The following is a 23,588-nucleotide window of genomic DNA, read 5'->3' on the forward strand; positions in this document are numbered from 1 at the left end:
TAATTGTTAAAATTGGCAACACTCATCTTCCAATAGCGCGAACACGGATCGATATCCTGTTGTGCCGGAAGACAGTTGTGTGGCACCAAATATGTTATTTATTTTGTGAAGTATTATAAATTGTTATTCTAAATGGAACACCAATCAGACATGGGAGCTTATGGAGAAAATCCAAATGTGCAAAATAGTGGGAACTATATCACAATTATACCTGTGGATTATTCACGACGGGGATATCCTATGCAAGCTGAATACCAGTATAAGTAAGCATATAAATATACAAAAAGCTAAACAAAAATAAACCCTATCTTCATACGCATAGAATTAGAGATAGTATTCATTATATTATTCGATAATTTTTTCAGTGAATTTCGATCTCGGGAAGAATACTATAGCGTCCAAAGCCAGAAGCTTCAAGCGGAGGTGAATGCTCACCTGTACTCAGTGTCTCAGAGGCTGCCTCATCTGTCATACAGTCCGTTAGGTCGTCACAGCGACTGGGACAAACATGACCCGCACAAACCTCTGCAGCCAGACTCCAAAGATAGCAACAGTTCTGATTCGCTGGAGAAAAGTGTTATGGGTAAGTTATTTTTTAAGTTTTGACGCCCTTCTTTTGGGCAGAGGACTCTCCGAGTCGTCCCCATATAATATTTTTTAATACCACCTCGAACCTTTTATTTTCGCCCATAAAAAAACTTGGATTAAAGTGTGATAAGGTTTATCTTAATTGCGTTAATGAATTTCATAAAATAAGTCAGTTGCTTTGCCTCCAATAAGAATATTACATTTATTACTAACGAGAGTTTTTGTTTTTAAAAATAGAGCATTTATAAGATTTTATCTAAGTACGCTTTATAACGATTATTCTCAACTGATCCTATCGTGGTCCATTGCCGTATCTTTTCGAATTGTTTTTTCGTCAGACTCGCATGTGTTTTAGGATCGAATCTCAGCAGTTGTTCGAATCAGACTGGGTCCAGCAGTATCGCAGCAGGCTCCTTCAGCACCACGGAACCCATTACCAGCGGAGGAAGTTCTTCCAGCGCGATATCACCACCACTCCCAGGTTTCGATCTTTTTGCTTTGGTAATTTTTCGTAAGATATTGTCTCCTGTTCAATAACTTTTAGATCAACATAAAAGTAAGAACATGAATACTACCGTATTTTAAGGAGCGGTTAAATATTTATTTAAGAAATTTCGCATCGTCATTTGTTCGCTATAATAAATTGTTATATTAATTTCTTAAGTACATGGTACATCTTAAATTTGGAACAATCTCCATCAAAACTTTTTGCAGCTTTTTATCGCGGGATCTATTTAATAATTGCGGTTTATTTCTCATTTTTTACCATCATCTAGTGACTACAGAACTAAGACAAAAGTTTAACTTAAACCCAGGCTTATTCACATAATGATTCTAAGAATAATTTCAGGTTCTTCTGGTAGCACAGCATCATCCTCCACGGTATCTTCAAACCCAGTCACGTGTATCTACCTGATGTCACGTACTGCAGTCATGATGGAGATGAGCTCCGAAGAAATACCCTCGCAAGTGACGGCATCTCGGTTCCTGAACGCTTTACTGGCAACTGAGGAGTTGGGTCTGTCGCAGCCGAGCACCAGGAGCTTGGCGGCGAATGTGTTTGCCCTATGGATGTGCAGTCCATTGCTTGGTATGATATTTACTCAAATATTTTATTACGATCGTGTGTGGCAAAATTAAGGAACAGCGAAGAGCGAAAAATGTCTATATAATTTTTGTCTTTCATTTTTTTTTTGGCAATTATCTGAGATACATCAATAGTCGATGGTCAAAATCTCCACTTTTTTTTATTGCAAATGTAATGAAAGTTATTATATGGGTCGCGTTGGGATGGTTTTCAGATTCGCAAGTTAATCCTGGTATTAACGCACCAGTTCCTTTGCCTAAGCTATCGAGATCACAAACCAAGAGTTTGAATTTGTCCATGGTATCGTCTATCGTATCGTCAAAGATATGGGAAATCTCATTTCAGAAATCCAGTTGAAACCACATCATTGCCCTTGGAAGTTCTGGGCCAACTGGCAGAAGTTGGTGAACCGTTACGGCCACGCATCGGAGTCGAGACGAAGCCGCGACCAGCCCGTGCTAAGGTTGCAGAGAAACGTGTTCTTCCCAAAGCATTTAGAAGAAGGGATAAAGTAAGAAAATATTTACAAGTATTTGTATTTTATGAGACATGGGAAATGAGAAAATATGCTTTTGAGACGCTGGTTTATTTTTGTAAGGCAAATGCTGATTTGTAGGTAGTTGTTAAAAAGATTACAAATATTATATTATGTAAGTGCAAAGTGAGTCGAAAAAAAAGTCTACGTCTACGAATTTGTACGTTTTACAAGCGAACATAATTAATTCGAAAAATCAGAGTAAATTCACAACTGTTTAATACATTATGTGTTGTCTAAAATGTATTAATCGCGTGCGCATACCCGATAACACATTTATTACTCCTATGCCTGAAATCACTATTTATTCCATTTTAACCGGTACCTATACCTATTTCATGATTACAGGGACTCCCGCATCCAAGAGTTGCTGTATGAGGAAGCTCGCCACAACGTGGTGACGGGGCGCTACCCCCTGGAGAGCGCGCAGGCCGTCATGCTCGGTGGGCTTCAAGCGAGGATACAGCTGGGGCCGTATGACCCTCATCGACATACTGCTAAATTCTTCAGGTAAGTGTAAAGGAACCTCTTGTTGATTTTCGTGTTTTCTGGATGGTTCTAGCACGGGCGATTAAAACTTTGTGAACGGTTACGATATTTTTCTGCACTATGCATCCGGCTCCTTTTTTCTTAGTCCTTTTTTTTCCTTTTAATTTTTAATTGCTAGATAATTATTAGCTATTAATTGTACGTTTTTCCGTAATTTCATTTCTGAATTTTCTCATGGATGTCGGATAATGTGATAAGATCGGAAATTTCCATGTTTCCTATAACTGCACCTTATGGACTGTATCTGGACCCTTTTTCGGCATATTATAAGAACACTAAAATTTCCTTCGAAAAAATTCAAAATGTTAAATTAACCAAATTATGATTGATAGATTTTTTGACCTTGGTAAAGTGGTTAGTTTGTCGTGTCCAGAGCGCAGCAGGACAAGTACCTGCCGGTGCACGCGCGCAGCGGGCGCTGGGCGGCGCTGCTGCCGGCGGGCCGCAAGGGCAGCGCCGAGGCGCGGCTGCTGGAGCAGGCGCAGCGCCCGCCCGCCGCGCCGCCGCGCAAGCTGCGGCACAAGTACCTCGCGCACACGCGCACCACGCCCACTTACGGGTACTGCGGTACTTTACTCTAGCAAAACCATCGTAGTAGATTGCTGCTCTAGCGGATAGTGGCCCTGACTTCTATACCGAAGCGGATGTTGTTGGTTGAAATGTTGAGGTTGAGATGGTTGAAAATCGAAGCCACGACGGTTCGATTCCAACCCAGAAGAAATTTTTGCATGATGTACACGATCATTTGATGTCTTTAAGTATTTAAGTATGTTTATCAGCTGTCTAATACTCATTATACAAGATTTGCTTAGTTTGACGAGACGAGATGACGTGGTGTGAAAAATCTGGAAACAAAGTTTCCACGTTATCCCATTTGAAATTAGCACGTTATGCGATAGCAGTACCGTTTTATTCTGGGAATAAAGTAATGCCCCGCAGAAATGAACGATCCTCCACAGCACTACGTTACTCGACTCCATTATGGATATTATTACATCCGAGAGTCAAGAAACTCGATTGTCAGTGCCATTGAACTATTGTAAGTACTCGCAAATTGATGAAAATCATTTTTATCCAGGGCTGCGTTCTTCCAAGGCCAGATTGAACAGCCAGTGCGGAGTCTAACAAGCCTGCTCACGCACGAGGACATTCCAGTACTCGTCGCCATCAACTCCAATGGAGTATACGTCATCGATGATACTGAAAGTGTTAGTATTTGTTCGTAGTCATTTGGGATGAAAACCACTTTTTCACAAACCAAAGGGTTTTTTGCTGTCTAAATATTTTTTCGATAACACAAGCACACATTCTGGGTCAGTTTCTCTAATTGATCATCGCCGTTTTCTTCTTCTTCGCTGTCAAGAATATTTCGTACTTACCCAAGTACTACTAAAACCATCTTGCATTTCATCATCATCTTTTAATCAGCCTTTCCGATTTTCCAGACTGTTCTTCTTGGCCTGCTTTACGAGGAGCTGTCATGGGATATTGGGTTGCCATCAGATGACAACGAAGATTGCTTGCCTTGTCTTTTCCTACAGTTCATGGTCGTTGAAAACGGGTTGAGAGTGTCCAAGATTTTACAGGTGAAGATTAATGCCTCGTATATTATGAACTAGCTGTTGCCCTAATAATACATTATAGCCCAGTAATCTATTTTTTCGATATTTTAGGTATTCTCCAAGCAGGCTATCATGATGGATACTCTGATTGAGCACTTTGCGGGCGAATATAGGAAACGATTGGGCCAGGAGACGCCAAGTGATCACGCGAACTACGACTATCATTCAGGTGAGACAAAAGATAGTTTGGTTACGAAGCTGGTACTTTAACGTGCTCATAACAATTCCACCGTGACCAGCCTAACAGTAGAAAGAGAAATTATTAAAAAAAAATCTTGGAAATGACTAGCGTCCACTTACTAGAAGGAACAGTAATTTTCCCTTTTATTGCTCGAATTTAAACTTGTATCTTTCCATAAAATAAAAAGTCATTAACTACCCGAAGTTACTCACTTTCACAATATTTTCTTTAACCGTTTACTAATTTAAATTTTCCAGATTCAGGCAGCATTTCTCTGCCTCCCCTATCCCGCCCCGACTCTCCCCAGCGTCGACTTGCCAACAAGCTCTCCCGACTAGCCCTGGCCACGCACGACGGACGCGGCAACCTGCTCGGCGGCGCTGGCGACTGGAACATAGACTTAGACCATCCACAACCCTCATGGATACTGCCCAAACATTAAAGAAGTACTGCCAGATGTTCTTTAAACTAAAGAAATAACGAGGACAATGAGTATGATTAGCTGATGAGACGAGGATATCAAATAGTGTCCTTTAATACCCTGCAATAAGATGGATATTCGCTTGGCATTGGAAAAGTCATGCCATGCCCCAATGATAGATACGGTTGTTAATTCTGAATAGGGTTTAGATCTCTGAGAGGAAGCGAGAACGAGTTAATCAGATGTTAAAATAGTTAATAAAGTATCCACACATGTGATCTACCCTGTGCTTATATGTAACTTCTGCATGTTTATTTCAAAAGTTTATTATGATCTCAAACGTGATATTCTGTTAATTGTAAATAAATAAAAATCCGATCGTGTTGTTTTGTTTATTGAAAAAGTGATAAAAACAGTCTAGCATAATTTAGATCAACATTTACTATTATTAAAACATGATATTAGATAGCAAATGCATAGCATAAAAGGAAACTTTTAAAATATAAGTATTAAAAGCCTGTCCGATTAATGAAAGGGTTTTAGTAGAGCATATATTGATTGTATGTATTTGTGATTATTTATTGAAAAAAAAATCCTCATCCAATTAACTTACTTTTGAATAACATCATACGGATTATGACACCTCTAAAAACTATCTAATATTTGTCGTATAAACTGTGCTAGAAAAACATATTTTCCGTCAAGCCCTTTAAGGATCGGACAGGGTTTTTCATACTCACTGTATGTCGTAATAAATTAGTTAACATTGTAAAATTAATGAAGATGAGTCAACGGCAATTGATGGTTCTGCCCATATCGACTCATTTGTGATACTCCAACTTTCAAAGTCTATCATATACTATTTTTCAAAGTCTCGTGGCTTTCATTCACAACTACACGCAAAACTTTAATAAATTAAAAATGCTTCGGGTAAATAAATTACGAGTCGTAAGCAAAGCTTTCATCTGAATTCGGTAAGGCCGAAAGGATAACTTGAAAAGACTGGTGTAGACTTGTGATGGAAGTTGTTTTGTACCTATCATAAGTTATAGGGATATTTTGAGTTACTTTCAATATGAAATAATTGAGTAAAAGAGGATTCATCATCTTCTCCGCTTTCATCATCATTCTTTAAGGTCTTCCTCTATCAGAGCCTCGGTAGCTATGGGCCATCTTATTGTACTCCTTCAGAAGCGGGTGCTTGTCCAGGTAGTCCATGAGCACCTTGAAGCGAGGTCCCGAAAGGTCACGATGACGCGTCAGCCTCACTTCCAATGCGTGGACTTTGAATGATAGTTCAGCACTGTGAATCAAATAATTCAATGTTACATCATAAATTATAATGAGCCTAAAAAGGCGATTTAAATAATTGCTAAACGCGAGTCTGTGTCGCCACTTTGAGGGTTCCGTACAATTAGGACAAAGAAATACAAGAGCCAGCCATTAAGTGTATAACTGTATCTAATTATCTCTTGCTGATCCTTAATTTTTATTAGGTACTTGTTGTTATTGGTAGCGTGTAGTAATTTTTTTGAAGACAGTTTGTCTTAATATGTATATTTGTAAACATTAAATCTTGTTCTTGGTACCTACGAATAAGTAAAATGAAGTACGTACCTTGCAGCGAAATAAGCACTTTCCTTCTCAGGCGTCAGAATAAACTGGTTCGCTAAGTACCACAGTCTCTTCGCTTTATACTCTGCATTATTCTATAAAAAAGAAAAGCATTTATATTCCATATACTTCGGACTATCAAGATGGTGGAATTTGAATCTTATCCCAACGACATAAAAGTTACCTGATCAAATCTTTCCTGCACAATATTTTGTCTGACAAGTTGTTTCGCTTTGAAGTCATTAATGCATTGTTCTCTGACAAGCGTGGCCTCTTTGATGGTAAGGGGCTTGCCTATTCCGTGGCCAGAGCCAAACATCCGAGCCAAGTAGGGTGCCAATGGATCTATCTCAGCTTCCTTTTCTCGTTCCGTCACTTCGGCTCGTTGGAGTTCCTGAAATGAAGTTACATATGTGATGACAGACAGACATATCACTTATACTGAAGGTAGTGAAAGAGTTCGAAAAATAAGAAGGACTTCTTAAAGGATGATTAATGCAATCCAATTCATTTCCAAAATTGATGCAGCTAACTACCATTTGATCTCCTCAACCGAGTTACCTGGGCAACACGAAACTCCTTAGATTGGTTGTCAGACTTTCAAGCTTTAGACTACTCGTAACGGCTGTCAAAGATATACGATGTACCCTCAATTTAATCTGCCTTCAGAAACATTAACTCACCCTTTCAGTCCATCCTTTTTTCGCCGCCTCGTTTCTCTCCGTATCGAAGAGGGCGACCAGCAGTTCCGGTTCGTTCAACTCAGTCTGTCGCGCGCGCAGAGAGCTGTTACAATCGGTCTCTCTGTCCCTCAGGTGTTTGTTCGTCTTATACTCCCAGTCTATGTTCTCGCATAGAGCATAGTACACGTCTAGATTACGAGGAGGCTTCGCTACTGGGTCGGCCTGATAAAAAAAGGTTGAGAATTTTATCTTATTATGATACCAATTATGGTCTGCCAAATCGGTGTTTTTGGGTTTCTAATACCATTTACAATTAACAAAGCCAGATTTTTTTTTCAGATTTGTCGATTTTTAAGAAACACTTTGGACAGTGTGAATACTTACAATGTAACCCGAAGTTTTATCTGGATAGAACAGAATCTTGCCTCCAGTTTCAGCTAAATTGGGCTTGATAAAGTGTCTTGTATCATTGGTGACGAAGTTATATGCATACTGGTACAGGAGTTCTATAGTGTTGTCCTGGATGTGGAATATCTTCTTCCAGACATCCTTGTTGGCTGGTATGTCGTGGTTGCGGCTGTAAGTCTCCGTGATGTCCTTCACTTGACGCTTTGGTTCCTGTTTTGTACCTTCCGTGTAGATTATTACACGGGATTCCAACCTGGGCAGCAATGTAAAATTAAAGTCCGACTAGCTGTCAAGGAGAACTAGTTGTCCGAACTCTAGACATACTCAACTAAATAGTTGAGAAATGAGTAATGTGTGTTTGGAGCAAGACTTGCTGTACATATTATTTATTGATAATATTGCTAATTTGGCGTTGTCAATTGTGGGAATGGCACTGGTTAGGCTGAAAAATGTAACTCAAGATCCTAGAAAAAAAAAATGTGAAGTAACCTGTCTTCTCGTTCAACGTAGTGCTCCTCAAAGGTCAAGGCTGTGCAGATCAGTTTGCTGAGGTGGTCGAGGCGTGCGTACCAGTTAAACTCTACTTTCCGGTCTCCCTCCACTGTTGTCGGTGGCGCATCCATAGAGTACGTGTGCTCTGAAGATCACACACAAAAAAAGGAAAGTTATACACATCAAAAAGATATTCGCATTTTTAACGGAACGGATCTACGGTCTAATAACGTCCATCTACGCGATAAAAGAAAGAACAAACGGACAGCCAGATGAGATTTTTTGACAAGTACCCAAAAGCCAATGACTGTTTAACGAGACATAAACTCAAACAGAAGAATGATTAACGGTAGTCATTTTGCAGTGTGTAGCTCATTCAATTTATTTCCCATATCCTTAAGTTACCTCCCATCTAAAACCCTTATATCAGTTTTTTTTAAATTTCATATCACTTGTAGACTGTGTACTGGAAGCCTACCACCGCCTCTTAAAATAACGTGGATGCTAATCTGCCTAGCCTCCATAACATCAATAAATCAATTCGGTCTATCCAGGTCCATTGGTGGACAAAGGCCTCCCCCAGGTTGCGAAACAGTTCCCGGTCCTTCATAACAGACTCGATGATAATAATTTTAAGGTACAATGTACATACATCAACTTTTGACTAAGGATTAAAGGCCAGCTTACTCAAGAGATGATCTTTTCGTCCGCCTAAGAATGTTTCCTTGACCATCCGATTGACGTGGTCTATACTGACAGTATCCATCTTATCCTCCCTTTGCTTGTAAAATTCATACCTGAAAGGACATTAACTGCTGTTAAACTCTTGCAAATACTTTTTTTTTGGTGTGTGATGGATTGTTACGCATTGCCACTCACATGGAAAATAGCTCAGGTTTAGTCAGAATGAGTCTGACACTGTCGTCCATAAAGATATAATATCCTTGTTTTTCAGTAAAAACAGGCTGGGGCTTGTTTGGGAGAGGAAACCCATGGTAACTCCTATCGACTAAAACTAAATCGCCGTGCTAGGTCATCCGCGTTTTGGTGCAATGAATTGAAAATCTCGATGTTGTCAATACTTACTGTCTCCTACAGCCTTACAACCATTCAATCCTCATACATAAAACGAATATCTGTTTGTTGCGAGTATCGAAGTCAAGCAATTGGATCATTCTCAAATCAAGAGCATTGTAAGTACTAACGTGTGCAAAGGCACGGTGAGAGCATAGTCGTCAAATATCTTGATCCTCTTAACGATTCCATCGCGTTGGGAGTATGGTGAGAACTTCTCCAGGAGAACCTTTTTGTAGTGAATCACTTTATGACTGCCCGGGTAGCGCTGTTCGTATTCTGAAAAGATAACATTTGAAAACTTACTGGTTAGGTTAGTTAGGTATGTTATTTATTATTACTTAGTATAATATATAATATATTATTATTATAATAGTATAATATATTATTATTACGTACTATTCACACTTAGTACAACTTAGTACGTACGTACGTACTAAGTTGTACTAAGTGTGAATATATTCTAAAGAGGTATTTCTAATCAGTCGGTATTTTACCTTAATTATAAAATTCTACTCCACGAGAGACATCAACATTCAGAACAAATACAAGGAGCAGAGAACGTAACGCGACCTATAAGGAGTATATTCTTGGGTTGTGGAAGCGAGACAGCACACCATTCCACGAATAGAGGTGTCCCTCTTCCACAACTACGCTCTCAACAAACCATCAGCAGTAATATCCAGCTTCTCGACCCAGCTGCACGGCATATCGAGATGCTTCTCTGTCTCCACCGCAGTCCGCTTGTCAGAGGTGTCGATCCCCACGAACTGTCTTCTGTAGAAAGGCTCCCCGGCCAGCAGGTGTTCCCAGCAGTTCAGATCGCTCAGGTCGTAGGAGAGGGAGCTGAGGTCCTCCACCGGTTCAGGTTGGATGTTCACCTGGTAATCCGTTTAGACACTAGAGTAGTAGGGGAAAAAAGGTGATCTTGATCTTGGTACATTAATGATTGTATGACAAACTATACTTCGAGGAGACTAAAAGCGTATGGTCAGAAATTTAATCAAAACCATCAGAATAACATACATTAAAATGAATTATCTTTTTATAAGAACAAACTAGCTGTTGCCCGCGACTTCGTCCACGTGGTTAGAAGGTATAAGTTAGGAATTTTGGAAGGAAAGCCCTCGAAGATTAATATTTTTCCCCGTTTTTGCCACATTTTCCATTATATCTTCGCTCCTCGATTAATGGTCCATTGAACACAAAAGGATTTTTTCAATTTGAACCAGTAGTTCCTGATATTAGCGCGTTCAAACAAACAAGCAATCAAACAAACTCTTCAGCTTTATATATTAGTATAGAGTATAGATGTATTGATAATTAAAACACTTATATATATTGTAGAGTTCCAACACTTCCAACTCTGTAGATTTTGTCAGTTTGAAAATTTGACGTTTGACGTTCATTGTAGACCATACTAATTTATATTTCTTTGATGAATAAGTCAATAAAATAAGCTAAGGTCGAGTGGTGCATAACTTCTGGGGAAAGGAAAGTCATTAAAAATATAAATAGACAATTGATCTTACGTAATAATTCTCGTGATTGTAGACACTCTCAATGTGCTGGTAATGTTTCGTAGTCAGTGGGTATCCATTACCCTCGCTGGGCTCTATGAAGAACGGTTCCTCGACTCCCATGAACCCTGGCAGCACCAGGATCCAGGCATGCGTTCGCCATCCGTCTATTTCATCTGGAGGAGGCTTTTCTAACTCCTGAAATTGTACATGGATTTATTTCCATTTAACTGCTGCATGCTGTCAAGTTTGATGTGAACGAGAAGATGGCATGGAAATTTGTTCTTTATGTTTCGACAGTTGCCGTCGAGCGTTATCTAGATTATAATAAAACTACTTCGTCCACTAACTGAGTGAAATTGGTCATGGGTCAATTCGCAATGTTTTGCCAATTGGCCCTTGTAGTCCTTTAGTGTCGCGAGTCAGACTCGCGCTTAATCTGTTTATTTAATACACATGACACATATATGTAATAAGATTTGCCATTGACCAAAAAAAATGCCAATGTAGGTTGTAGATATTGGCTGAAAGAACTCCACATCGCACCACAACTCACAGCAATTTTAGCAAGTCTCTCATTTTCCACTTTGTCGATCTCTCCCTGGACCTTGGCGGCCTCTTTCGACTCCATCTCTTGGCAGTACTTCGACGTCAGGTCCGGGAGCGGCACCAGACGGTATCGGGGCTCCTCTTCCGGCGGCGGCGTCTCCTCAACTTCCTGATTGATAATAAATATTAGTCAATACGTATCAATGATATTTAATACTTGCCCAACCTTGAACTTTTTACTTTGACTAGGTTTCTCTAAATGCATCCAAGCATGCATCATATAGTCCCTTATAGCTTTGTCATGTAGTCTCCTAAAAAATTCATCACGTTTGGCTCAACTATTTTAAGTCGGTTGTATATTTCGTTAATTTAATACAATATTATTGTATAATATTTATCAGATCAAAGAGGTTTGAATCGCGACCAAACTGCCGCATTAAATTTTTCCATCTGAATCTAGTTGGGAACGAAATTAATAGGGTGATCCCGATTAGTATGCGTTACATAATTTAAGTTCAGCTCAAAATTATAACAAAGTCTACCTCAGAATCGTCAGGTATCTCCGGGCAGACAGTCCTGTATCTGATGGCCATACAGATGTCTCTTTCAGCGCACCCCACCACGACGTATGCATCGTACCCTGAGCCGATCAGCCAGGATGCTTGGACGTGAGCTAGTTCAAATGGATTGGCACTGCGACGGATTATCGCTGTGTACGGCGAGATTAAACGTTCCGGCTGAAAAAGAAATGTCATTTCAGAAATTGAACTGTGATACAGTTTTAAAATAATTAGAACGAAGGTCTTATTGTATCAATTAAATAAGTGACGTTAGTGGGTACCTATTGTGAGTGACCGTACGATGGTGCAAGGAAAAGGTTTATGAAGACACAAAATAAGTAGTACTCTTTCGATAGGACTTTTGTATAAAACCGTTTTTTTTTAAACTCGCGATCAATTAAAAAAACATAATCGTCATGTCGCTTCACCCTATCCTGTTTCTTTCTTTTTTATTTTAGAATAGCATCTGGCAAGCCAGCAATTATATAATGCACAGGGTGAGCAACGTAAGATAAAAGACAAGGATAAGAAACCAAACATTTTCATTAACGGCTTCAGGAAAAACTGGAACCAGTAGGAGTTCACTAAGTCAATAAGTTTGCTAAAGAAATCATAGATGGCGCTAGTAGTTCCAGTTTTCCATCCGTCTCGTTTAAAGAGCATTGTATACGAATTGTAAAACTATTGTACTTTTGACCACCTGTTACACTTTGCAAGAGTTGTTTTGAAGTTTTAGATGTTATAGGGACTATACTTCAATATGATTTGAGTCAATTAGGTAGGTATTCCTATTCAACGTACCTACTGTGTATACTATGTTTTAGACGTAGGTTAAAATTACATTGAGTCACGAGATTATTAAATAATTATTAGAAATAATAATTTTGATTCAGTTATGTACATAAGAAGATGTTAAAATGCTTTCAAACTTCGAAGAGATTGTTGTAAGATCAGAAATAAAAAAGTCATCATCACCCAATCATTTTCTTTAAGGATGATAATGATTTCCAACGTAATTGGTTCTAAAATCAATCAAAACCCATTTCAAAAACAAAATTTAAAACCAACACATTAAATAAACAGGAAAGTTACACTCAAAAAACCTATCACCCTTTAAACTTCCTCAAAAATATACTAAACAAATCTTTGTATAAAAGTTTGTTACAGAAAGATAACTTCCCACGGTTATTATTGTTGGGTATAAACGGTTGGAGGGGGAGAGAGGGGAGGCCCTCTCCCCCCACCCTCCTCCCACAAATTGAATCCAAAGTTGAGGAAAACAAAGTCAGTATTCGCAACTTTTGCGACCCCGCTTTCACTTTTCGCTGCAAACTTTTCAGTACTTTCACTATCAATTTTCTTTTCAGCATTCGCTTTTACAATTTATTGTGACTTGTGACCGACTGTACTTTGAAATGTGTCAGTTTGAAGATTATTACTTTTATCTGTTTTGTATTTCGATTTTAAGTTTTTTTTTTGCGTCGATATTTTAAATATAAGCCTGATTCGTTCTAACGTTTTGTAGCAAGCTCTTATGGTTTATGGTTTTGGCTACTTCTCAAACCATTAATATAAAATAAAAGGCTTTTTTTTTTCAACCGGCTTCTAAACCTAAGGAGGTGATTTTCAATTCGTTTCTTTCCATTTTTTATTTGTTACAATAGAACTTCGGACTGAATGAACCAATTTTGTTGATTATTTTACACTTAACGTGAAATAATTTTATCAAATTTGGATCAGTAGTTTTCATTTGGAGTCAGTTATGTCATGTTTTGTTAATTAATATCTACATATTGTAGATTTTAAGAATGTTTTCTTGATATGTAAGACTGATATTGGCAACAAAGGCTGCATTTAAAACAATATTATCAATAAAAAATAAAACATTTTTATATTTAACTAGCTGTTGCCCACGACTTCCTCCGCGTGGTTAGAAGATATAAGTTATGATTTATATCTGCCCTGTTTTTTCCACATTTTCCATTGTTTCTTCGCTCCTATTAGTCGCAGCGTGATGGTTAAAATATCCTAAAACCTTCCTCGATGAATGGTCTATTCAACACAAAAATAATTTTGTGTTGAATAGTTCCTGAGATCAGCGCGCTCAAACAAACAAACTCTTCAGCTTTATATATTAGTATAGAGTATAGATAAAGTGTCATTAAAAGGTGAAAGATCATAGCCGTCAGGATGGGTCACTGCAACATCGATGTAGCTTATCAAAACAACATGGATATATTTGTATGCGTCTCACACGCTTTTCTAAGATTCATCAGGTTTAATTTATACAGCCAGCCTGCAGCGTACACTTTGTGATCAATACGTGATTCGAAAGTTTGGTCTATTATGCCCAAGTTATAGAACCTCTAGAATCAACCTTTTTTGAGTATTTGATGCATGTTTAACTATCAAACATGATGTTGGTGATATTTGTGGTAGTGAAAAAGCTTATATTGTTAGTTATCTAGGGTTTTTCGATTTATCCGAAGGCTAAAAACGGAAATCTATTTACTAAGACTGTGCTGTCTATCCGTCATTTTGTTGATTTTCAGTGATGGTGAATTTCAGTTGTCGCAATAACAACAGAATTAATTGGTACTAAAATGAATATTCAGTTTCAGCGACGGTACGGTCATATATTTGAAGGGAAATATCATTTTTTGAACACAGAACCCTAAGTATCGCGAGTCCGACTGGCACGTGCGATGTAAGGTCAGAAGGTCATTGGGAAAAAAAGGTTGTCTTTATTGGTTAATTAATGTTGTTATAATTACATAACATTACCTAAATAAAACGAAATATTAATTTGAACATTGTGTTGAATTCGTTAATACTACTCAATAATTAATTATCAAAAAAATTAGTATACCATCATATTAAGTTAATGAGTAACGTCCCAGCGGTAATCCTTCCAAACAACGTGACGCAGGTTCAATTCCCAAGCGCGTTAAATTTTATTAAAACTTTCATCAAACTAAGTACGTAAAAGGTTAATTAATATCTTAACGGAATTAACTTGGATGGCCAGTCCAGTATGTACTGCTCAGCCTATAACTTCCATCTCAACCTGATTAGTAAAGCTATACACCAATTACGAGTACCAGTGTAGACTAGCCTCGCCCGCACAAAGAGCTGACTACCGCACAGCGGCACAACAGAACATGAAAACAATGTCAGCCTCCGCAAACCGTGAATAAGAAATGGATGTTCCCCGTACACAGAGATACTATACCCTGACGCAGAGTGCATATAATATTCAGTTCAAAAGCGCAGCCTGAGGTACACCGCATACGTCGGCGTCGTAGCGCACGGCACTATGCCCGGCGCAAATTAGACCATGCCACGTCCCTTTGAATCGCGCTTGACCAAGCGTTATTCGGATTTCGAACAAGACGCCCACCGCACTAGTGCTGCGACACGTCCGTTTTGAACGTTGTCGATAGCGAGCATCGATTAGTGTGCGGCTGGAGCGTAGCAACGCTCGCGTGCTTTGACTCTAATTGAATATGATGGGGTTTTGTCGATGTTGTGTATCGATAGTTTTTTCTTTTAAGATTAGGTAACCCTGATTAGGAAGAGATAGGAGAGAATTGCAAAACAAATAACGTCTAGGGATGAAAATGAAAAATGTGTATCGAATACTCGACGTTTTTAAGGGTTGTATAACATGGTTTATTAATGAATGCACCCTTCATCATGGTAGGTACTTTCTTTTGACATGCCCGCCTGAAAGCCACTAGTCATGCACCAAAGAAGCATAAAGCACATACATAAATAATCTAGGAGACTAGAACACCCCTTCCACCCAACATAAACATACGACATAAAAGACCACATCCTCCGGTCCACGGTTAGTGCACGAAACGGTATTTTTTTATCGACAAATAAAACTAAACACGTTGATAAAGGAGCGCAACGCGGGGGCGCTCTCCAAGAACGGCAGTCCGCGCGAGTGATTTGCGCCACCCGCCGCCTAGCGGTCGCGACGCTGACTAGGGGTGACTCTACATTAACGGTTTTTATCGACATCGATGTTATGTATAATTAATTACCATATTTTATATTGGGGTAGGTCAGTATGAATGATGGATACCGTACCGTTAGCGGTTTGAGTTTGCTTTGGTTTAATGAAAAGTTGGTAAAATGAAATTATCGACGTCGTCTCTAAAAGGAAACGTGGTCCAGCCGTCGCCGCGGCTCACCGGTTGTTTAAACGTGTCAGTTCCATTGTCAACAGGGGCTCGTTTCCCAGGCTGGAGCACTTGGTCGTGGACAAACAAAGGAGTGTTTTTGTCGCGGCCGGGTGCCGGGTGGGCGCCGCCGCGTGGCCGCCGCGCTGCCGCCGCGCGAGTGTTGTCCGTGGCGACGAGCGGCCGCGGGCGTCGGGCCGGCCGCGGATCGATATCGCTCGAGATCTGTCGGCCTACGCGCCCGCCTCGCCGGCCATTTGCCTACCTCGACGCCTCGGGCTCGTGTGTACATAACCCGCCACCCACCACCCCGGCCGATACTCCCCCGCAGATTACCGCCTACAAAGCAAACTTCATTGGTACGTGCATGCAATATGCGCAAGGAGCAGGCCCGAATTGCACCTCGGACGGCCACCCGGCCAGATTGCTTTGATATCCTTCGTCCCCGTATATAGGCCATTGCATCTCGAATCTTGGCTAAAGGCGTCTCTATTTGAAACACTATTTCAGTACATAACGCTCTCGCAATCGCGTTAATTACTCAGAAGATGGGAACGGCATTGCCTACGGGAGGTTTCTGTCAGAGCTGTCGAAACATTTAGGACGTAGGTAGCGTTTCATAAACTTGCTAAATATTTGGAGTCACCAACGTAGTGCTTTGCAAGAACGGACCTCCCTAAACCACAGAATAGCACATAAAATAAAATTGAGCAAAACATAAAAAACCGTACCAAAAGGTGCAGAACACATCATCCCCCCACAGTCACACATAATATCTCATCTTAAAAAAACTACGTACGACTCCGCGGACTGTAGTAAGTTTCAATTTGAAAGCCGGGGAGTGCCGTAAATCGGCCAAGTGCAGTCATAGCGCCCTCCCGCCCTCCGAAAGAGGGAAAGTTCACATTTGCATATTGGCCCCACTGTGCCGTCGTCGCGGCAAACTTTTCGATTGTTAGGCCAACTGATCACTGTTGCCAACTTTGAGCTAATAAACTAATTTGTAGTTCTCTTTTTGAAATAACATTTTCGCTTTGTGTTTATGGCGTTGCGTCTTCTTTGTTTGTTTTGTTGGCGATAACTAATGTTAATATTTTTTTACTCTTTTGCATGTTCATCGTGATATACGTCATGGTTCCTTAAGTGTCATAGTCACTTTAAACATCCAATGTTAATAAAATTTAACGTTTTGCGGCAAATTATGGAATTCATGGTCCCTAAACCCAAGTGTAAGTTACCTAAATAATTATATCTTCTTCTTCTTATATATAAAAATGAATTGCTGTTCGTTAGTCTCGCTAAAACTTGAGTACAGCTGAATCTATTTGGCTGATTGTAGTCTTGAAATATTCGTACCAGTCCAGGGAAGGTTTAAACGATGAGAAAATCTTTAAAAATTTCGGCAAAGAAAAAAAAATACTACGCAGGTGAAACCGCGGGAGACAGCTAGTTAGAGATATTGAAAAATATTTACAGGTACTACAGTAAAAATGTTTTGTACTGGAACATGAGAGCGGGAGTGGAAAGGTAATTGAAAAGCTTAAAATTGTATTTTCTTACGGTAGAACTATGAAAGCTAGACCATAAGACCAACAATATTAATAGTTCTTTAAAATCGTCAAACTATGTACAACATACTACATAGGTAACTAGCAGGCATGCCTGCACTAATGACGACGCACGCTCTACATAACTGTACGGTACCATACACAAAAATCACCGAATAACTGGACTTTTATACAAATTGGCATAGGAAGAAAAAAAATAACGAGAGAACTCACTCCCCACAATAAACAGGCCGAAAAACAAATAATAAAGAGTGAATGAAATGAGTACGAGTGCTGAATGTGAATGAATGGGGCGCATCGGCTAAGGCTCGGGCTTGTACCCGCGAATATTTTAAGGTATTTCAATAAAGGCGCGACATCTTTAATCTAGGGCTGGGGTAGGGGCATAAATCTTGCAGGTCCGGAGTCCGGAGTCCGGGGCGAGTTTTGAATCATTTAGCGCGGTGCGGCCGCGGGGCGCGACTTCCGTCCGGCACGTGCTGGACCGCCCCCCGCGCGGCCGCCGCGCCCCCGCGCCCCGTGCTGCGCGTCTGTCTTGTCGAGACAAAGGGGCGCTAGGGATGGTACTGATGTGCTATCGATATCGGTGCGTTTATTGTGTTTTGTTCTATAGAACTGAATTGGGTAGGAGAGTATTTATTCTGCTAGTTTTTGTTTAATGGTAATAACCAATTTACAAGTAATAGTCGATGTAAGTTGTGATCACCGCATAACTGCTCATGCTATGAGGCATTAGAAAGAAATATATCAAGCAATTCGGTCTCACGGAACAACTTACAGCTACGGTAGACTGTTGTCTTAGCAGTAAAGCTTGGCTTGAGCTAAATGTAATATTTAGTTCCATTTTGCGAATTCGGAATCATGATAATATATAATCTGTCTGGTTTATATTTCGAATCCTCATTATCCATGAGTGAACGTGGTCCAGTTTCTGAGCCAAAGCATCTGCGCTCAAAGCGACAGTAATTATCGACACAGCTGAGGCCGCATCCCTAGCGCACGACGTCCGAGCCGCCTCTAATTTGAATTCACGGAGACTCCGCGACCGTCCGCCGCGTCGGGCGCGGCCGCCTTAATGAATCGCGAGGGGGTAGGGTTGCCTCCCTCGCCTCGCCCGGCCACCGGGGCCCGATCGGACGGCCACCGCATCCTCCCGCGGATAAGTGACGCCCGTGTTGCTCCGTACATAGGTACCTACGGCTTATGTACTGCGGCACATAGCGGCCGGCCTGTACCTACGTAACGCTCGCCAAATTTATGTCCCGCACATGTCTGGAGACCGCGGCCGTACCTTCACAGGGATTTTGCGTGTTTACGTACAAACGAGAGGCCGCTCAAGATATTCGAGACGGAATTTTGTTTGGAACCCTTATTGATGAGCCGGTTGGGTTTCGTTAATCCTGCTCCAGAATTTGAATATACATATTTTTCTATATTTTCGTTCCACATTTTGGTCGTCAGTTTCCGAGCTTGGGTAGGACAGAGTAAATAATCTCGAAGGGAAAGGTTCTCTTAACGGGCATTCGCTTAAACTTAACGGTGGTGAAGGGCTTTGAATAAAATAATGCAAATGCCCTCTGAACGATAGAGATGTGCCCTCGGGTAACACACGACTGGTCTGCCCGACTCGTAGTTGGCTGTAAACAAAAACTTGCTAATGGTCAATTATGCAAATAAAGCGCCCGTGATGACCAATCAAATCGCAGTAAATTATTCAGTCGCTACAAACACGGCTCGGGGTCGACTTAATTTCAATTCCATTGATACCGCAGCTAGACAGTTACCTGTAATATGTATAATGTATATCTTGGTTCTTTAAGGAAATTTCCAAAAATCGTTTTACCAAATACAGTTAATTAATATTATCATGTTTTTCTAAGCCGAAGTGTTTTGGCTTGACAAAATATCTCTTGTCATGTAAAGAAATTGAGAGTAGTAATCGAAAGTAACTTTCACATTTTCCATAATTTATTTTACAGAAATCGTATAACTCTTGCTTTACAACTTAAAACGATTACACAAAGGCACTAGCAGAAGCAAATACACAACTAAAACACTGAGAAACAAACGATACTCGGTCAAAATCTATTAAAGAATTAATTTTTCATCCCACAAGCCGGCCGGCGGAATAAAAGCATCGATTTAATTACAAGCACACAACGCACATCGCAAATCCTCTTACCTTCCACAATAATATAGTATTCTCCCCTACATAATGCTCGATTTATCCGGAGTACGGGTCCACCGGCCGACGGAACCGGACCGGGTCTCGGCCGACGGGTTTGGTAATGGAATAGAAGAGTGCAGGGAAGTGCTCTTACTGAGGTTTTTTCTAAGAGGCCTGATTGTGCTTTGATTTCTATACCGGAGGTATTATAATGATGTAGTCCTGTAGACCTGTTAATATCTTACGAGCCCTAATGTGGATTGAGTCGATCCAATGTACCAATAGAACAGTGTCAATCTTAGTAAAATGTACGGATTTCTTTGTTCACTATTATTTTGCGTTTTTCTTTCTTTACATTGTTCAACTTTATATTATAGTTAATGAGGTTTGCTTCGCATTTTCACCATAAATATAACTTGGTATCACCACACAGATAGCAGAGTGGTGAATGAAGGTCACCAAGCCGAACCCTCTGTGCGCGACAGTGTTGCTCCGTGTCCATGATTCGACGCATATGTATGATTCACGAATACTTACAACTAGTCCTGTCTTGGTATCTTTGTGCATGTGACTGGCATATTAGTGCGGGAGTTATTAAAAAAAAACTCATCTTGCAAACATGCTAAAGTTGATCATCATCTCCTAATAGTGCCATGCCACTCATGTCGTGCCATTTCCTTGTTTTCTACTTTGAGTGTGTGTCTCGGGTCTCGCCTCTCGGGGACGCGTCTCGCGACCATTATATCGATTATCACGCGATATCGATTGGCATGCGTGCCGCCCTAATTTGGTGAACGGAATTAAGGCGAGAATGTTCTTTTTGTTTTTTTTTGGAAACGCGCCCTTAGTTTTTATTTTTGGGGGAATATTGTATCGTATTTGGGGTTGGTCTGGCGAACTATTACTACAATTATTGATAATGTAAACGGTTATTTGCAATCACCGTTTTCACCGTGCGAAGAAAAATCCTCACACTTAAACTATACATCATAGAATCGATTAAAGCAAACTCACCGCGACTGTACACAAACCAAACAAATTCGAATCAAAATGACGAGTCACTGCAACGTACAGTCGTCAGCAAAATAGACTCGTTATAACTCGTTGTAACTGGATGAAACCGGATGTTTTGTTAGATAACAGCCGGGCGCATAGCAACAGGTGGGAACATTACCAGATATTTTATAGCTATCACTAAGCTGAAAGTTTCAGTTTCTATGTGACGTCATCGTTTGTGTTGGCTAATTAGTAAGTTAAGTCTGAATAGTGTGTTGTGAATGTTGTCATAGGTGAAATGAATTTCAAATAGATCTAAATAAAGATAAGTAGACATTTAAAGTAAAAAAAAAATTGTAATGTTTTTTTACGATACTGCTAAGTTTACATCATTTTTATCGATAAATTAGCTGACCCAGCAAACGTTGTTTTGCAGATTTTTTTTTCTAGTTGTATGTATTTTTAATGCCACATTATATAAAAAAAACAAACAATTTCGTCCAAAAAATAAAATATATTATTCACTTAGGGGTATGAAAAATAGATGTTGTTCTATTCTCAGACCTGCCTAATATGTATACAAAATTTCATAAAAATCGTTCGAACCGTTTCGGAGGAGTACGGTTACTAACATCGTGACACGGGAATTTTATATATTAGAAGAAGAAGATAGGTTCTGTAACCAGTCAGACTGACTGATAAGAGTGATAAGTAGCAATTTTAGCAATGAAATACTTTTTTGAGATATAACCTCTTTCAAAAACAAATAGACTTATTTTACAGTGATGTGTAAACTAGAAACCAATTTAAATTCAAACCTAACGCCAAATGGTTTCGTAAAACTATATTAAAAATATTTTTGACTATTTTTATTAACTTCAAGGGTCCAGACCAGACCGAGAATCCTAGAGGAAAGAATGAGATAATATAAAACGGAAAAACAACTTTAAAACTAAATACTTTAAGTTCAATTTTTTTTAGCATTTTGAAAAATCACAGAACCGGGCAAATGATATTCATCATTAACATCCCAGGTTTTTTCAATGTTATATTGATTAAGTATTTTCCCTCAGCCTACAGATTCAAAGGGCCTTCATCTAAGACCTGATTTCAACTGGAAATGATTTATCTGTGCGTCTGTCACTCTGTTTTAGGCCTCTCTTTGTACTTGATAGGCCCAAAATGGGAAAACTTTTGATAAACCAAATATATTTTGATTCCCTTTCGGATATCCCTTGTCAGATACTATTAGGAATTAGGATGAAAACTAGTGTAGCTAATATTTGTAATATAGAATCTAGTAAACCAACAACTTCGTCTAGATAATAGATTTCTCCATAATTTAGAGTGTTTTCTCTGATTTCATGTTTACTTTATCAAAAAAGTTTCTAAATCTAAATGAATGAGGAACGAGTAAAAGAGATATTATTTAGACAGCTTTAACATAAACTAATGCCAAAAACATTTAATCAACCTAAATCAATAACTATTAATAATCACGAAACAATATAAACCGGGAAAAATTAAACAAAATGTTCAGTCACTCAATAGCTATTATACATTACAAGTACCATAACAAGACGTTATATAACCTCCATGGTAATAAGATTGAAGTCAGCTATACGGCATGCGAGACATTACGGTAATTTGCACGGCAATGCAATATTTGCCTATAATTATCGTTTGTCTTAAGATTAGCAGTCACGGCATGGCTCAGTAGCCAGGTGGCATGGCAATGAGTCTGGTAAAGAGCTGGCGGTGGCTCGCGGGAGGCGACGCCGACGTGCCTCCCAGGCGCGCGCGCCGCATCCGCTAGTGATGTGCGAACGGTGATATTCATATGTGTCATTTTATCGATATCGGAAGTTGTAGGAATTATGTAAAAGGCCAGGGCAGAATCCATAGAATAGTATTTATTAGTTCGATACATCAAGCGAGTTTAAACCATCGTCTACTGTTTTATGTGTAGGTCAAATGCGAGTTGAACATTATTTACTTAATAATTGCAAATTTCAGACATATATTTTTAAATTAGAATGGGATTTTTAGGGTCGCGTGTTTTTAAATATAAAGAAGGACTCAATCAAAACAGTTCTTATAGTTTAATACACATATCGACATTTTATGCGACATTACGAATATCGATACAAACTTTCCCATCACTATTCCGCGGCACGGCGGTTTCTCCGCGAGCTTGCGTGAGGCGCTCCCTGGCGGCCGTGATACAATCTCGCGCGAATGTGCGTGACCACATCCTGCACCCCCCCCTGTCCCCACCCCCCCTCCTGCGGCGCGTCCGCTGCGTGTCACCCCGCGGTCCGCTGCGCCCGCGCCGGTGGCCGCGCTTCCGGCCGGTAAGGTTCCGCGGCGAGGTCATCCGACTGGACCGATATTTTATGTTCTTATATAGGTTGGTCGTTAATGATCTGTAATTGCTAGTGTGGGACTCGGATCGTACGTCGAGTAAAACGTAGCATCTAAAAACTTTAATGAAGGAACACACAAGATTTAAAACACTTTGTTTGCCCATTGTTATACGTAGGTATGTTTTTCGTATAATTATCTGGCTAAAGCTCTTTGTAAAGCTGACGACTTTTGTGTATGCTTGTGTTAGAATGTTTATAGCGGTAGTAGCTTCAAAACTCCAGTTGCCTCGTTTACAAATGTGATAAATGATTATACTATTGCTAGCACACACGACAACGCAATGGATATAGTTTGTATAGGAACATTAGAAACCAAAAAAAGGTCTTATTTAAAGTTCACATTTGTAACGTTAAAACG

The 23,588-nt window shown here is 39.8% G+C and overlaps 2 protein-coding genes across 2 annotated transcripts; one reads left to right on the plus strand and one right to left on the minus strand.

Annotated features, from left to right (window-relative positions):
* Window positions 1-22: 22 nt before the first annotated feature.
* LOC113504876 (FERM domain-containing protein 8) lies at window positions 23-5,464 on the plus strand. Its single transcript, XM_026887368.1, has 11 exons — window positions 23-263; window positions 366-583; window positions 944-1,069; window positions 1,439-1,678; window positions 2,021-2,186; window positions 2,559-2,720; window positions 3,133-3,318; window positions 3,838-3,967; window positions 4,205-4,345; window positions 4,433-4,550; window positions 4,820-5,464. Exons 1-11 carry the CDS (start codon window positions 133-135, stop codon window positions 5,002-5,004), a joined length of 1,803 nt encoding a protein of 600 aa, XP_026743169.1. The 5' UTR covers window positions 23-132; the 3' UTR covers window positions 5,005-5,464.
* Window positions 5,465-5,470: 6 nt separating this feature from the next.
* Window positions 5,471-23,058, minus strand: LOC113504996 (dynein regulatory complex subunit 7-like). The gene is made up of 13 exons (XM_026887515.1): window positions 22,957-23,058; window positions 11,866-12,060; window positions 11,331-11,492; window positions 10,787-10,972; window positions 9,922-10,135; window positions 9,386-9,533; window positions 8,868-8,977; window positions 8,178-8,325; window positions 7,665-7,941; window positions 7,281-7,502; window positions 6,782-6,991; window positions 6,601-6,692; window positions 5,471-6,286 (listed from the first exon to the last, which is right to left on the minus strand). Exons 1-13 carry the CDS (start codon window positions 23,056-23,058, stop codon window positions 6,115-6,117), a joined length of 2,238 nt encoding a protein of 745 aa, XP_026743316.1. The 3' UTR covers window positions 5,471-6,114.
* Between the last annotated feature and the right edge of the window lie 530 nt (window positions 23,059-23,588).

This window comes from Trichoplusia ni, chromosome 23 (genome assembly GCF_003590095.1).
Source record: "Trichoplusia ni isolate ovarian cell line Hi5 chromosome 23, tn1, whole genome shotgun sequence".
NCBI classification, from domain to species: Eukaryota; Metazoa; Arthropoda; class Insecta; order Lepidoptera; family Noctuidae; genus Trichoplusia; species Trichoplusia ni.

Excerpts from the sequence above, each read along its gene's own strand:
- LOC113504876 (XM_026887368.1), top strand. The coding sequence starts at position 133 with ATGGAACACCAATCAGACATGGGAGCTTATGGAGAAAATCCAAATGTG. Across the intron at positions 3,319-3,837 it reads CGCACCACGCCCACTTACGG|GGCTGCGTTCTTCCAAGGCC; the intron begins GTACTGCGGTAC and ends ATTTTTATCCAG. Across the intron at positions 4,346-4,432 it reads GAGTGTCCAAGATTTTACAG|GTATTCTCCAAGCAGGCTAT; the intron begins GTGAAGATTAAT and ends TCGATATTTTAG.
- LOC113504996 (XM_026887515.1), bottom strand. The coding sequence starts at position 23,058 with ATGTGGTCACGCACATTCGCGCGAGATTGTATCACGGCCGCCAGGGAG. Across the intron at positions 10,973-11,330 it reads AGAGACTTGCTAAAATTGCT|GAGTTAGAAAAGCCTCCTCC; the intron begins GTGAGTTGTGGT and ends GTACAATTTCAG. Across the intron at positions 6,992-7,280 it reads AAAAAGGATGGACTGAAAGG|GAACTCCAACGAGCCGAAGT; the intron begins GTGAGTTAATGT and ends ACTTCATTTCAG.